The sequence below is a fragment of the Manacus vitellinus genome, unplaced genomic scaffold, assembly GCF_001715985.3.
Source record: "Manacus vitellinus isolate BGI_N305 unplaced genomic scaffold, ASM171598v3 scaffold_11_pilon, whole genome shotgun sequence".
Lineage (NCBI taxonomy): Eukaryota > Metazoa > Chordata > Aves > Passeriformes > Pipridae > Manacus > Manacus vitellinus.
In genome coordinates this window covers 15,579,073-15,596,268 of record NW_021938895.1, presented here as the reverse complement: position 1 = coordinate 15,596,268, position 17,196 = coordinate 15,579,073, and the positions used below count along the sequence as shown (strand labels likewise).

General features: G+C 39.8%; 1 protein-coding gene across 1 annotated transcript in view; it reads right to left on the bottom strand.

Annotated features, from left to right (window-relative positions):
* Positions 1-8,843, bottom strand: part of PXDN (peroxidasin) — a 91,376-nt gene extending 82,533 nt beyond the window's left edge. Inside the window, 2 exon segments of the mRNA XM_029965815.1 lie at positions 8,622-8,759; positions 8,761-8,843. Of these exon segments, the coding sequence (XP_029821675.1) occupies positions 8,622-8,759; positions 8,761-8,843 (221 nt within the window).
* Positions 8,844-17,196: the final 8,353 nt, after the last annotated feature.

The following is a 17,196-nucleotide window of genomic DNA, read 5'->3' as shown; positions in this document are numbered from 1 at the left end:
TTGCTTATTTTTGTAAATACAGATTAAACAAAAAGACATGAAGATAAGAGTCCACATCAGTCTCTCCCTCATGTGTCTTTCTCAAGTTTGAGAATCTTTGTTATTTGCAATATACATTTTCTGTTTAAAAGAATCACTTGACTCTCATTAGCAACAGTAATAATGCCATACCAAAAAGAAATCAAATTTGGCAGCCTGATAAGCAAGGGAAGGAAAAGGAAACATTTGAGTCATTCTGTTCCAGCTCAGTTAGCTCCCATTGCACCATCTCTATGGATTGTCTTGAAACTCTGCCCACATATGCAATAATAAAGCCTTTAAAGCTATTTTTGTTTTGGTTTGGGTTTTTTTTCATCAAATCTAAATGGAACAAATGATAAAGAGAATTTGGCTCAGTTGTTTCCCTTCTAGTGTATATATATATATATATGTATACAATATGTATGGCATGTGTATACATAAGTACGTAGATACAAACATATACCCGTATTTAAAATACAAACTTCTTTTTATACATAAACTTCTCCAAAAAGACAAACAACTATAAATATTTAGATTGTGTGATGTAGATTTTAAATGTCACCCTTGTAAATGAAATTCCTTTATAAGTGAAGTTTTACCCCATAAAGCTGTAAACTCTTTGGCTTGCTAGAAAGAGACTCAGCAAGTGTCCAAGTCCAGGAAGAATCAGAAGCTTGGGGATTAGTCATGTATACAAAGCTATGCATAAGTTCACATTTGCAAAATGAGATCTAAGTGTACAAAATATTTGATCACAAAAATAGATATGAAGTGGGGGAAAATTCTGTAAACAAAGTACAACTTTGAAAGTCTCAAAAATCTGAATCCAAAAAGAAATAATGAAAAAAACACCATTTTGAGAGCTGCATCAAGATGGAGGAAAATTTAGTTTGTTTTTCAATTGTTCAGAATAGAATTGGAGTCTCAAAACATTAACCTAGCATTTTCGTTTTACCCACCATTCCAGCTTGAGCATGTTTGTCTTCAGTTTCTGCTCACTAGAAATAAGCAGCTTTAAGTGAGGAATAGTAAAATATTCCTGTAAAAGGCCATTTTATAATTTAAAAACATAAAATATTATATAATTTTACACATAATGCACAATTTCTTTTCTTCTTTTGTTATTTTCTGAAAAGTTGTCTGCTATTTTTTCATATCATAATAGCAATATCAATTTCTTCTATTATATTATGTTGGTCTCTTTCCACAATTTTCTTCTATCTTCATGCCAAGCTCTGTTCTCTTCTTTACTGGCTGTACTTCCTATTTTTCTTTTCTGCTAGACTTTCAACCTTTTAATTTAAACCTAATTTATTTACAAGCCAATCCACAACCACATGTGAGCAGCTTAACATTCATTTGATATCTAAACGACCAAGTTTTCTGCTGGCTAATGACATGCCCTTGTCATGTCTTAATGAGCAATGACCTCACCTGGGAGAGAAGTCAGTAAGAATAACTCAGAAAACAGAGGAGTTTGGAATATTTATTAGTCATATTTTTCTCTTTGACATGTGTTTACCACAATTTTAGGTGAGACACACCTCTTCTTGTGTCTCAGATCCAGACCCTCCTAATGATGCAAGGGATAGGCATCTCCCTGTTATTTTTCCACCAGCTGCCTTTGGGAATTAGGAGAGAAGGAGTATATTTACTCATGTCCAAGCATCCGTTTCTTACTCTTTCCAGTGAGTAATCCCATGTTTGTCTCCGCTAAACAAAAATTTCTTATTCAGTGTCCCTCATGCCCCTAAATTCCCCAAAGCAATGATGAAAACTCATTTAACTCATCTTTTTTTATTATGTTGTTGTTTGGGAAAACTGAGTAACAGCAGAGGCACTGAACCTATGTGTTAACAGAATCAGGAAGACAGAAGAATGTTTAAAACTGTGATTTTGAACTGGGGATGTAGACAACAATACCAAGCAATCCACTGATCTGTATAATCTTTATAGCTTCCTAAAACATTTCAGTAGAACAAACGAAAAAAATCTTGTGCTGACAACAGCCCAAACTCCCAAAGCTTTGGGAATTAGAAAACAATCTTTTGAAACAGCTATAAAGCAAATACCCTGCACAGATGAGTATATGAAGAGATGTTTATAGTAAATGGTGAATTTTCCTAGTTGGGGAAGGTCACAGCAGCATTTCAGAGAGAGCTGAGCTGAGTTCTGCATTGTTCAATTTATTCCTAAGTGGAAGGATGATGAACAACAGAAAATGCAAAGTTTTGCTTACAATACTCATCTATTTTAATGAAGTCTGACTAGGAAGTACAGCAGAAGGACTTGTCAACAGTCCGTGAATGGCTATCAAATGCAGAGCTAATGCATGTATTAATACAAAATAATGTATATGGAGAAAACCAAACTTTACAAATAAAATGGTGGGCCTGGAACTGATCATTACTACTTATACACAAGATCTTAAGCTACCCCTTGATTAGTCCCTGAAAAAAAACCAACAGTTCAAGAGAAGGAAATACCACATTGGGAATTATTAGAAAAGGAACAGAAAATAAAAACAGAGACCACCTTAACACTGCTCTATAAATCCCTAGATAGTCCACGTACCAGGTCTGTCCATGCAGATACTGGGGAAAGTTATAATTCCCTCACCTCAAAACACAGCAGAGTGGGGAAGCAGCAGTCAAGATGATGAGAGGTTAAGAACACAGACCTTACACTGAGAAGACTACAACTTTAAAAAGAAATTAATGGAGAAGCTTAGGATCAAAGATCATAAAATCATGGCCAGCACTGAGATGATAGAGAGGGATCAAGTATTCAGTGTCTCTTCCCATAGAAGAAATGGGGGATACTAAGTGAAACTAGCAACTTGGAGGCTTCAAACAGAAGAGAGCAATTTATACCATGTGGTTTGTGTAGTACTCCTTGTCAATGAAAGTTATGAGTGTAAGTTAACAGCTAAATTAGTTGAAAAAGAGGTTGAACAATTCGTGGAGGAGCGATCCATCAAGATTTACATATAATATGGAAATACCTTTAGCTCAGAAAATCCCTATCTACAAGTTACTATAGGGATAAACCACTATATGCTACTCTATACTGTCTACTTGTTTATAAGATGCACTTTCAGTCACCCTCAAAGAATAGATATCAGGTAAAATGGATCTTTGGTTTTATTCATTATGGATATCTTTCTGTCAATAAACACATATTTACCATTTTAACACTCAAATGTTAAGTATTTACTGGTCAAAAATACAACTTAGTAGAAAAAGATGAAAATTAGAAATTATATTTATTATCTGTAACATATGACAATGTATTCCTCTGATGACAATGGGTTGAATATACAGTAAGACACTTGCAAGAAATGTTTGGTATGATTTTGTTCCATATGTTTTCCCATTCTCCAAAAAAAAAATTGATGAGGGCTAACATACTGTTGAAATGACAAAATATTTTCACCCTAGTGGATCCAGTGACTGGAAGTGAAGACTCATTTGGGCCTTCTGCTGCAGGCCTCAGCAGCTTTGCCTAATGTCTCCCAGTAAATGTCAAACACTATCAATGCTGTGCCCTTCTGTCCCCTGCTAATGACCAAGCACATTCTGCAAGCTCGGCAAATGTCTCCTTAACACACTCATGCCTTGGTCCTGGCTCATTCTATCAGCAGTACAATCAGACTGCCTGGGAATGGCTTTAGCAGGGTACTCATCCTACACACCCTACACAGCTGCTTTGCTAGGGAGGATTGGTATCTTTTGCAGTATCCACTTGATTTGCTGGGACACAGAAGATGGGGCTTACTAGAGGGAAAACACTCTCCTTTGAGCCACTTACATACTTTAAAAGTTAATTTTTTGCAAGTAGTTTCTTTCTCTTGAAAATTCTAGAAAAACGTTCTCTTCTGAAAAATACTTGAAGCTTTTGTTTAGACAAATAAATATTAACATCTACATATGGATGTTTAAACCCTTTTTATTGTCAACAGAACACTAGTTAACATGCTCATGCTGAAGAAGGCACAAGTAAATTGGTAAGTGGCACAAACCAGTAGCAGCTTAATTCAGTTGTCCAATCAATGTCTCAGGCTATCTGAGACATCTGTTGAGAGCAAGCAGGTATAGCACAGGTCCAATGAGGACCTGAGTCCTTTTTGGGAAGGTAGCCTGAGGCTAGAAATTACTATCTCAAATGAAGGTGTCCCCTTTTTGAGTGAGCTGAGTCCACTCCAGGCATTATGAACTGTACTGGCCAAGTTGTTACTCATTAGAAGAGAAGTTCCCAAAACAAATATGGCTGTAGACTCTTACGGATAGAGACCTAAATGTAGGTGTTTTAATTTCAAATGAAATTCTGCACTTGTTCATAAAATTTCTATGAAGGAAGACCTAAAATAATTTTTATTGAAATAATCTTGTGCTTTCCCTCCTGTTCTGTGTCATTCAAACAAATCATCACTGGCATCTATTGCATTTTGCTGCCCAGCCAAGAGTCTGTCAATATCTGTGTTAGTATTCAGTTCAAATCCTTCAATTAAATCTTCAGTATCTGTTCTTTTTTTTAACAGTAAGTATGTACAAATCTCTGTCTTGAATAAAATCTTAGACCAGTGTCATATCTTTTGACTAACTCCTATATGCAAATTGATGTTCAGCAGTGAGGTGATCAAGCTTACTCACAATCCAGATTTGAGAATGCAGTCCTTTGTCCTTCACAGTGCTGAGGTGTGTTTATTTACTGTCTTAATATTAATCTACCGGAATTTTTCTAAAAGGAAGCAAGGATCCTGTATTTTTTAGATGAAAATGGGATGGTTGTTTGCTGACTGATAATGCATAATTTCAAACAGCAGATCTTCAAACAGCATGCAGTAAGATTTCTGATATGATAGCCCAGAGACTCCTGCACTGACAGATTCCATACATATCACCCATTTCATTTCCCTAAATGCCTCTGTTAAGAGGCATAACGTTATCACAAATCAACAGTGAACTGTGAAATGTCATTACACTTCCATTACTCCTACCTCTGCAGTAATTCACGTATCCTCCCATAGATAATACTGAGTGACTTATTTCAAAATAAAATTTTCTCCTCGATAATTTGAATGCCATTCTTAGCGCAAATCAAGTCCACTTTCTTTTGTGACAACTATTTTTGTCAATTTTTACCTTTTCTGACAATAACAGAACATTAGTTTCTTTTCTTGTTCAGTCTGTTAGACCCAAATGCATTGAATACAATTCTGCTTGTACAGCTCCAAATGCAGCAAATACAATTCTGCTTGTACAGCTAGTAAAAAAATAAGAGAGCAATGAGGTGCTGCCAAGAAAAACTGCGAACAAATTTCAGTATGTGTAACTAGTCCTGTAGGCGGGTTCTGATTTGGATCGTGTTTGGACAAAATACAAATAGTAACATATTGCATCAATATTCAAAGGACTCCTATAAGAATTAACAACACCATATACTAGAAATTGCTGCAGAACACAACTGAAAGACTATGTAAGATAGGATACAATTATGGGAAGAAGTGATAGCAATAGTACCATACCCAGAATTTTACATTCCTCAACTGTTTAAGTGGTTTAATATAAGTACGATTCAGCAATTTCTACAAATACATAAGCACTCTATATTTAGTTTGAGATGAAAGGAAATTTCCACAATCATACTTATGGCATGAAGTGGTGTTTCAAACCACTTTGGAAGGGAAGTCAGCACGGGACCTTCTGACTGGGATGCTGGACCTAATCCTACAATGCATCCAGGTAACAATCTCATCCTGGGTGAAACCACATGCTCATGCAAGGCCCCACGCGCTCCTTCAAAGCTGGCAGAATCCACCTTGAGGAAGCAATATAAACCATGGATCCAAACCTCCAGCAGGGAAGGGGGAAGTGCCAAAAAGTAGGGGAAGTGCCAGAAACTGGGGGAAGCAGGAGAGAGTGAGAAAATGTACAGCCAGAAGTAGCACTGGCAAGGTCAGCAACTAGTAATGTTATGAACAGTTTTCAAAAGAGAGCCCGAGATTAGGAGTAGACATTTTTTATATGTGGGGAAAAACATTTGGCTGTACCATTGGTCTGGGCCCCACTGTCTTAATCCATGTAACAAATTATATGTGAAGTAGAGCAAAGTCAAGTCGGCTTCCAGAATGGGATATTTTTCAGAACCACTGTTCAGCAAAATACTTATAAATGGGGAAAAACTTAGGGTGATTTTTTTTACAAAATTACTTTGCACAGTCAATCTGTGTTGCAGGGAAGAAATAAAACAGATGAGAGTGTGGAATTTATCAATGCCAGTAAAAATGGACTTAACGCATCAGCAACACACCTTGCAGGATTTTCTAAGTTTATACTTTAAAGGGGAAGGCATTTAATTGAAATTAGTTCATTATTTTTAATTACTTAACTATCAACACCATTACTAAAGAAAATACATTTAATATACATGCTCCACATAAAAGGCAAACTGTGAGATTCAAATCAGAGATGAAAAATGAAACAGCTTCTTACTTTCATGCTTAAAAAAGAAACTATGCTGAAAGCATATGTAGAAAGCCCTCTGTGGGTGATGGGCTACCTCTGTGAAGTGTAACACTACTGTGCAGAACTGCAGTTCAAAATAGCATGTAAGTAAAAAAAATGTGTGGTAAACTCTCTTGTAATTCAATGAGTACCTCAGACATGTAATAATTATTCTGAAAGTACATGCTACAGCTAAAAGTAAGCAAATCATATACAACAGGTAAGCTATTTATGTATAATTGTTACCAAACTACTGATTATTAAATACATTGTACCGTTGCTCTTTGTCCCAGGGACTCATGTTGCCTAACTATCTTCTGATCCATCTCCTCCCCATTCACAGCAGCAGAAGCAGTAATTGAGTATTTGCAGATGTAATACTGCCTATTTTATTTATAATGGTTCCCTAATCAGTTGTTGAGAAAGGAACCTTACTATTGACAAATAAGGCCACCATTAGGTTTTGAAGAATCCTGGTCATCCACAGGCATATTTTGAGAATTACCATTCTTTGTCAAGCTGAAAACATGTTTTTAACTTCTTTTGCATTACTTCTGCAGCATTGTAGCTTGCATTATAACAAAATGATAATTCAATTTGGGATACTAGACAATTTGATATATTAGTGGGGTTAGATGAGTATAATGCTTGCATTGTTCACACATTCTCCTCTGACTCGCTGCAAGATTATAAATACCCACCGTAAGGGGAGCTCCACCCTGGCGAGGTTTAATCTAATAGTTTCTGCTGTTGCAGACCATTCTACCTTTAACATGAAACCAAGCCACTGAGACTTGACTCCACACTCTGATTTTTTTTCATTTTACATTTAAGATGATTCACAAAACTAGCTTTACACAGTTTCCTGTAATCTCAAGGCAAAAGGTGTTCTGTAAATGTACTTTGTTTCAAATGTAAGAAACATTAACCACCCACTTCCTGTACTGTTCCCTAAAAGGTTTACAAGTACTGCAGGACTAATCCCATTCTGCCAAAAGCCTGCGCTTCTTGCCAAAGAGGGACTCGGCTAATGTTAAATGACTGTACTCTTCACATTAAATAATACTTGGAAGCTGAAACACAGCAAGGCTTTATAGATCTCTTTTGAAAATATCTGACAAAGTCACAAGTTAATTTATTACAGGAGGCCCCGCAGAAAATTCCCAGGGCCAACCTCTGCTCAACTTCCACGGCTGCATGTGTGTAAAGAAAGGGCCGGGCTGGTGCCAAGAGCTTTCTGAGCCCAAGTAACATATAAGCAGATCAGTGGAACAAATCTGTTCCTCTTAGTAAGCCACGAAACAAAATAGAATGTCATGTTCATTTGTAACTTTATTATAGGGAAATATGGCTGGAAAGGTAACCATTTCAGTAATATCAATGTGAACTAAATGTCAATCGTTGTCAATACTGAATTTTATTACCAATACAATCCCATCCAAAACAGTGACCAGACACTATAGAGGAATGGCCGGGCACTTCAACTGAGACATTTGGGCCTGAGTTAAAGAACTGAACATTAAAAGTCTCTGCACGAATTTGAACCGAGTTAGTTTTCAGCAAGCTCACAGTTTGGGTCCCTGTTTGCTCGAACATCCCCACCGTGTCTCAGAACTGAGCAGAAAGTGCCACCTACACCCATGTCGATCCCCCTGCCGACTGAATATGGTCTTAAGCAGGATACTAAGGAAGCAGCGAAATCCTTCTAGGGACGAATAAGCTGGGACACAACGCCCGCAGGCTAAACCAGAACATCCACCTCTAGCAGTCCCCGCAAAACCGGGGACACCGGTCAGAACCGACCGAGCCCCGGGTAGAAGCGGGGCCCGGGGCGGCGAACCCAGCCCAGCCCAGCCAGCCCAGCCCAGCCCCGCCGCCACCCCGGTACCGCGGAGCCCTGGAGCAGCGCGGGGCGCCCGGGCCCCTCGGCAGAGCCACCGCCGCGGGTCCGGCCCCCTCCCCCGACCGCAGACAAAGAGCTGAGGCTCCGCCGCCACCCACCCCAGTGCCTCTCATCCCAGGTATCCATCCCCTCCTCCTCCTCCGCCCCCATCCCTGCCCGCGGGCCGCCGCGGCAGCCCCGCCGGTACTCACAGGATGGTGGTCTGTGGGGACACGGCGGGGACGCTCTCCAGCATCAGATGCATGCAGCGCACCGTGGTGCGGAAGCAGAGGCAGCGGCTGGGGCACACACGCTCCCGCTGCGGCGGGCGGGGCTGCGCGGCGGCGGGGGAAAGAGCCGCCGCTGCTGAGCAGCAGCAGCAGCAGGAGCAGGAGGCAGAAGCCGGGGGCGGCCACCGCTTCGCGCCGGGCCATGCTGCGGGCAGGAGGGCGAGGAGGAGGAAAGGGGCTCCGGCAGGTCCGTCGCGCCCGCTCCGCTCCCCTGCCGAGGCTGCCGCTCTGGTCGGCGGCGGGGCGATCCGGCCCGGCGCGGGAGGAGGGGACAGCGCTGGGCCCGCCCTGGGCTGGGGCCGCCCCGCCGAGGGGCTCCGCACCGCCCTACGCACGCACCGCGGCCGGAGCTCCGGGATACGGGCGCTGCCGCCGGGATGCAGCTCCCCCATCCTCGCCTCCGCCCCAGGGAAGGCACCCCCTGAGAGGGGGTGCAGCTTGCACTTCGGGAGAGGAGAGAAGGAAGGCAAAACGAGGGGAAGTGAGAGGAATGGAGAAGGGGAAAGAAAGAGGAAGGAGGGGAAAGGAGAACAGAAAGCAAAAAGATGAGGGGAAAAAAGGATCAGGGAAAGAGAAACCCTTATGGGAAGAAGTGAAGTTCCATTTCTGCCCTGATCTGAAAGAACTACGTACACAACCCTTGGACTGTTGGAGTGCTGCAACTTTGACTGCTGAACCAGGACAGTCATTTGCCCTGAATTACATTGTTTTGGTGGTTTTGGGTGGGTGGCTACATAGACAAGGAGGTGTAAGAGGACCACTAGAATGCCACGTAAAAGAGTAATGGTTGCAGCCACAGCTCACGTGATCTAAACACTTTCTCAGACCGAGCTTTACATAAGAACAAAAAATTAGATTGCCATTGAGATTTCTAACATTGTCAGTCTCATGTGATGTCAAGCCCAAAGTAGACAGATACCTTTTCTCCAACCCTCTCCACACTTTGACTATCCCAAGTGAGCATTGGAATGTCATTTCTTATAAATGATGGGTATCAGCAACCCCAGTTCCACTCCAGAAATAAGCTGCGGCACTTCTGCAGAATTGCCTGAATCCCTGTTTCTTCAAGGAACAATGCAGAGGCCATTCTTGTCTAAAATTTGACTACAGTCATTCATGGAACAGATTGCCCACAGAGGTTGTGGACTGTCCCTCACAGGAGATATTCGAGAACCGTCTGGATGCAATCCTGTGCCGTGTGCTCTAGGATGACCCTGATTGACCAGGGAGGGCAGACCAGATGAACCACTCTGGTTCCTTCCAACCTGCCTCTTTCTGTGATTCTGTGATTCTGAATCTCACTGTGCAGATTTGGGTTTAGCCATGAATCAGTGAATGAGTTTTGGACACTTTTTTTTTTTCTTTTTTAACATCAAGTCAAACACTTCATGTGAAAAATCAGAGCCTGAAAGTGTGCTACAAGTGCTGGAAATCAAGAATCAAAATATGCTGAGAGGAGTCATTATCTTTGACTATGTTTTTCATAAGTCACTATGTTTCCTTCTCCAAAGCAAGACATGGCTCTTTATAACTTTTAAAAGAAGTTAGCTAATGGAAATATAGAAGTGCTTTTTGTGTTTTTTAAAACATCCTTCAGCATCCCAGCGAGCTGGAGGCTGGCCCACTGGGAGCCTGTGAGCTCAGTCTGTGTCTAGAGATAGGGGAGACTTACTGACATGTCACCAGTATGATTACTGAGTTTCCAGGGTAGCCAGAGACTCCTAGAAGATTCTTACCATTTAGATATACTTCTAAATTGGATACATTTCTAAATACTGGTGCAGGACTTGGCTTAGTCTGCTATTTCAACACACTAAGTTGCTCAGAATCTCATATACATACATATCAGCTGGTTTACAGTAGAGGATACCAGTCTGAAGTAGAAGAGAGTTTACAGAGCAAGCAGGTAAAAAGTTCATCACCTCAATGTCAATTTAGCAAGCAGCTGCTACATGTATCACCTCCTCTGCATTTGTAATCATTATTGGGATATATGCATGTCTTAATCTGAAAATTAAATTTGTTTCCTGGTCCAGGAAAACCTCAGGCACTTTTGACCTACAAAGTGCAAGTATTGGCACAAGTGAGTTTTTGTTGCGGAAATGCCACTCACATTAGAGCATCTTGGCAGCTGTAAATCTGTCATCCTGCAGTGCCTGTACTGAAAACAGCAGAACATCTGAGGTTAGATAATTAAACACAGTAATATGGACAGATCACTAAATTGGGATATTTGTAGCATTCAGGAAAATATGATGACAGTTTACTTTGTGTCATTTTGGTGCATTATGATGATTTTTTTTAAGAAATAAAGTACGTAGTTAAAATTGATTATGTTTTCTATAGGAAATGAAAATTGTTCTGAAAAGTTTTTAGGATTTGGGATCTTGTTAGACTATTGTGCTATGCATTAAAAGTATTAGAAGTAATTCTGAGAATGAGAATAAAAGTGCATAGACATTTTCACTGGCAATTTAGCCTTAACATGCTCTTGCCATTTACTTTGTTACATGCAACTTCACAGGCTCTTGGTTAATATGTTATTGATGCCTCAGAAGTTGTTTATGTTAGGCTTTTTTTCATGCTCTGTGGAATCCAGAAGTATGAGGTGTTAGGTTTATGGTTGGACTCAGTGATCTTAAAGACCTTTTCCAACCTAAACAATTCTATGATTGTATGATTTTAATATTCATTGCATACTATTCTAAATTGGTGGCAGGAAAGGTTTCTGATAAATAAGGCTTCCAAATGGTTTTGATATATCTTTCTATTCTTAGCCAGTTTTCATAGAAGAATTTTTATAAAATGTGCAGGGTTATTTTTGTTGACCTTGCATATAAATATCCATGGGAAATTTGTCTTCTGTTTCCAATTTCTCTAGTTGAAGAGTTGACCTAACAAAAACAAACAAACAAAAATACTCTAGAAATGAGACATCTTTCTTTCTGAATGCTAGTAGAACTGCTTACCTGATAGTTAGATATAGTGTAAATCTCCATTTGCTTTTAAAAGTTTCCTACCTACCTTCCAAATTTTTGTCAAATACTGCCACTTGCTGGTTTTATTCCATACCAGTAATTTAGTTTTATAGCTTTTGCTTTGCTGAGGTACTAAAAGAAACTTTTTAAAAGATCAAACAGTTAATACTTTTATCTTTTGTTTTTCTAAAAATTCAGATATAAGCAATATATGCTTAAATCCTCTTCAATTTAGGTTATATGTCTACATTAAAATTCTATCTTTGGATGTAAAATCGAGCATTCAAAACATTTCAGTATATCTTCAGATACCTGACAATGGAAATGTTTTGCTGAATCATAACCTAGTTTATTATTTACAACCATTTTGGTCAACAATAACAGTAACATTTAAGAGGAACAGATTGTTGAAATAGCTAATGAAAAAGCACCATAGAAACTTATAATTAAAGTGTTTTCATTATAATAGAGCAGCACAGACATGTAAAGATTAAACACATCTGATCATTTTTTTTTTAAAGGCAGAAACAAAACTCAAATTGGTTTTGAAAGCACAAAAGATTGAGGATGTTGTCTCTACAGAAACCAGACTCACAAATTCTTCTTCCTCTCAGTTGAGAAAGTGATGTTGATATCCTTAAAAACTGCCATTCTTCTTTCTTGAATATAATATGAATTTCTGGGGGAAATTATTCCTTCACTAGTTGCATTATAAAAAAGACTCCTTCCAAGTTTGACTAAAAGTGTACCTAGCACTGGAATGTGCTAGGTGTCTTTATTTGCCTGGTGATTTGCAGACATCTGAACATGCTTTGTTAATTTCTTTATAATAATAAATTTTTCCTGGGACTAGTAAAAAAAGAGAAGTTGTCTTCCAAATTATCTTTGAATCTTCACTTCAACCAGGCTACCTGGTGCTAGTGTATATGTCCAAGGAAAGATGCTTACTATATTTTAAGTCAGCCAGTGTAAATTCCATCTGCCAGATATTTCTGTTCTTTCAGAAAATGCATTTTAATGTGTCTTCCCTTTCAAAGGGAGAATTTGTTAGGCTTAGCTATAGGAAATGGACCTTGCTGACCCCTTGTCTGATATTTAGGAAAATAAACTATAAGCTTGTTTTTTACTAACTGTGAATATGGATCTATTAGACCTAATTGCCTTTTTTTTTTTTTTTGATTCCACAAAACTCTCACAGGTAACACAGTGGGGGTAAAACACTTATCAAGCTGCACTGGCTACTGAAGTTAGGTTTGAAAAGTCGATAGCACAAGAGGATAACTTGTTTTTATCATTTTGGCTTTTTAAATTATACTATAAGAAAAATACTGAATAAAATTAAAAAATAAGATTAAGCCCTGCTTTGGCAAGCCTCTTAAAATGTAGGAAAGCATAGGCAGCTAACGTAGAATAGAAGAGTTTGCCTGTAATGATAAGGAATATAAGAAAACTCCTCTGAAGAGACTTTCCCAAAGGAAAAGTCTCAAGAACCAAGTCAAAGAACCAACGAACTCCTGGTTTCCCACAGAGTAATTTTCTTTAATATCAGCATAACGGGAAATTGGGTGTTTTTAGTTTAATCCCTTGACTACACTGAGGAAATACCTCACCCAGAGGAGATTCCAGGCTGTGATTTGTACTACAGCTGTGCCTAGAGGCCTCAGACAGGATCAGAGCCACCAGCCACATGTTTTACAGACATAAATAAAAAACAATACCCTCTCTGAAGACAGGTGAATGAAGTGGGACTGTGCCCACTTCCCAGCTGGGTACTGTTGGGATCCTGGGCACCTTGAGCCCGGAGCCCTGGCTGTTGGGGTGCCAAACCAGTCTGGGAAGAGCAAAGCTGGCCCGTGAGGAGAGGGAGCTGCTGCAGGGAAGGCCAGGGCCCCTGTGAGGGCAAGCAGACCTACTGTTAAGCACACTGCCATTTCCAGCCTAGTCTCAGCTCATCCACATCCCTGCAGTCCTGCCTAGCCATCCCAGGGCTGTGTCGGACACTGGCTTCCCCCATGGGCCTGATCCCAAGCCCAGTCTGCAGGTCAAAATCCTGACCCAGCCTTGTCTCATGCCATCCTCAGGGACATGCCTGATGCCCAGGGCTAAGGTGGCTGTGGTACCCCCCGGCTGCCCTGCTCCTGGCTGGGAGGTGGGACAGGCCCTGGCTGCCTGGCCTTGCCCTGCTGCCCTAGCCATGGGCATACCAAATCCTAGGAAGGATCCTAGAGGCGCTGTTGAACAAATGCCATTGAACTCTCCAGGACAGTTTTCTGTTCTTAATTTTAAAAGAATGAACATTACTGGGAGAAATATAGCCAGCAGATCAAGGGGAGCTGCTTTTTTCCATAGCTGGGGCACATGAGGTCCTGGCTGGAAGGTCCTGGCTGGAAGGACACAGCTTGTTCTGGTCTCACCAGATCAAAGGGGATGAAAAAAGGCTAGAAGGAGGAGCACCAAGATGCTCAAGGGCCTTGAGTACATGACTTGTGAGCACAGACTGAGGGATCTGGGCTTGTTACATCTGGTGAGCTTGGGTTAAGGTTATCATCCAACAGTAACCTGTGATGTTTTGAGGACAAACTACAAAAATAGGCAATTCTTTGGAGTGGCAGATGATATAACAGCCATGATACAGGTGCAGTGGTTGTAAACTGTGGTTTGAGAAATTTAGGTTGGATATTGTGGATATTTTTTACCAGGGTGGCAGCATGGCACTGCCATAGGTTACACCGAAATGCTGGGAATTGTCTTTCTGAGTGATTCTCAGGATCTGATTAGAGGAAACCATGACTGCTGTGAGATAATGCTGGCAACAGTCCTTGTCTGAGCAGAAGGCTGGCCAAAAGACCTTCAGACATCCCCTCAGGCCAGCATCTCAGCGGTTTTGTCATAGTCTGACATGCCCTTTGGCAATGACACCTCGCCCATTAACAACAGCAGCCAGCCTAGGTGACCAGCTTAGGCAAGATGTCTCACAAGCCTAAAGGGTGAGTCATCAGAAACTTTGCCATTATGACACAATCTGAGACAGGAATGGTCTGCTCTAGCTGCCATGGCCTTAGCTTTCAGTGAAATGCAACAGTTTTCTAGAGCAAAATCAACTTACCATAGCTTGATTGGAGTGGAAGACAAAGGTCTTTGAAAAGGTCTTAATAAAGGTCTTTGAAAAACCAGAACTAACATGATACTTTACCAGAACATTCAGAAGAATATTTTTTTTCTGTATAGATGCATGTGTTTAAAAACAATAAACCAGAAAGATAAACCAGTTCCTCAGACTTTCAGGTCAAATACCAAAGTTCAAAGCAAGAGGGTGTGTTCAGCTAGGTTGTCTGAGATTGAGGCTATCAACAGACCTCCCTGAATTCATCCATGTTTTTTCCAGGCTGATCAAAGTTTATAGGACTGTTCAACAAGGGTGGGCCAGCTCAGTCCTGTTCTCTCCCTCAGGGCACTTTTGATGTCCTCTAGTTGCTCCCTGGCTTTACTAATTTCTGTTTGATCTTCCTGCTTTAGTCACCTTTGATGTTCTGTTGTTTGTTACAGAGTCTCTGGTTAGAATTAAGTCATTTTAGACAGTAAGACATCACTGTAAAGGGGAATACAGACAAATAATTACTAAAAAGAGAACAAAACAAAAATGTGTTCTTTGCTCCAGGGGGCCAGCTCTGACTTACAATAGCAGTGAAATTAGCGGTCTTGATTTGTAACTCAGGTTATTGTATAATGACCAAAATTTCATGTTTGCAGTCTATGCTCTTTTCCTGTTTGCTCTTGAATTTTAGAATGACTTGTCAGAGTGCAAGACATCCATTCCAGATGTGAGGCTTAGATAAGAGTAAACAAAACAGAGCCTACTCTAAGAAACAAATGGAGGAAAAACCCCAATACTAAAACCTGTAGCGATATAAGTACCTTTTGCATGCAGATCAATGTAACGTACAGTTCTCTTCAGTTTCACAGACAGTAATTATATTCTCAGTGATCCTTGCTGTACATGCTCCACTGCCCTCCACTCCTCAGTCCTATGCTCATCCACAAAATGGACATTTGGCTGGTTTGGTCTCCTTTCTTTCTTTTTCCATAGCCTGGAGAAAGCATAATTTATTCCCATCCAGTTCTGACTGAAAGTGATGATATCTTTAAAATATGGCTGGGTTACATGAATTAAGGCTCTCTTATTTATACTTATCATAATTTGAAACTTAATTAGGTGAAAGAATTTTAGAAGATTAGCAAATTTTATATTTTTTCCTGCTGATTTTTCTGGTTTTGTTTTTCTTCCACTGTCAGTTCTCATTCTGTTCTTCTCACTGTCTCATTTTTCTAACAGAACAGCAACATCTAAAAATAACCTCTCAGAGACTAATGAGGGTAAAAGAGAAAGATTTTTTTTTAATTAATTTTTTGTTTTATTGAAAAAGCAAATATTTGAAAAATCTAGTGAAATTAAGATGTCTCCTTTTATGGAGAAACAGACAAGAACAGACTTGTATCTATTAGGACAAGTACAAGAACAGACAAGTATCTATTAGGAAGCTGGCAGGTGACTGGCATTTTAGTACAAAATACTAGCCCTTAAAATTTAAAAAAAAAAAAACAAACTTCAGTATCATTTGTAACATCAACATGAAGAACATCCTTCTGGTATTTTAGTTTGTAACTTTTTCAGAGGCACTAGAAGGACACAGTCATTAATTCTCCATTTTAAACCTTCTTTTTCACCCTTCTTAATGCTTTTCTGCCCTTTCTCACCAAGGCACAAAGTTTTTAGGTCTTAGATTAAAAAACTCAGAACACTGGAAGGTGCTTGAGTGATTCCGAATTCCATTTCTATTTTTGAGTCACACTGTTTATTTTAATTGACTGTTAGAAATTTGTGGCACAGAAGCAGAAGGGTTGCTCCTTTGTGTGAGCACTGGGGCCTGCAGTGGTTAAGAGGCTCAGAGCAGAGAGCTGGAGTTACTTCTCAGAGAGGGTTCAAGGAACTTCCTAGGACCAAGTAAGCAAGGGCTAAGCAAGGGCTAAATCAGCGATTAAGAATGTTGTTGGTTAGCTTGGAAATAAGGACATGCTTACAGGGTACACATGAGAACACCTGTACAATCCTTTCTCTTCTAGCTGTTCTGAGCCTTGAGCTCTGCTCTGAGCTCTTGAACTCTGCTTGAAAAATAAAGCTCCTACTTTTGTTCAAAACATTTTTCTGTATTTAAAATATTTTTGGGCTTCTTTGAGAGGGGAACATCTAGGCAGATCTGCTTCCAAGCCAACTTAGAACCTTGCCACAGTCACATTTTGCATTCATGCTTGTTAAAGTCATAGTTTCTCTTGACTGCAGTGAGATTTGAAGGGAGTGCACTTGGAACATTTAGAACAGATCATTTAATAGATGAATATTACAGTGTTATAGATTTCATATATATAATATATATATATAACCTTCTTATTTTACAGTTTTTATTTTATTTTTTATCTATGTTTTATCTAAATTTATAATTTTTATTTTACCTTTTATCTAT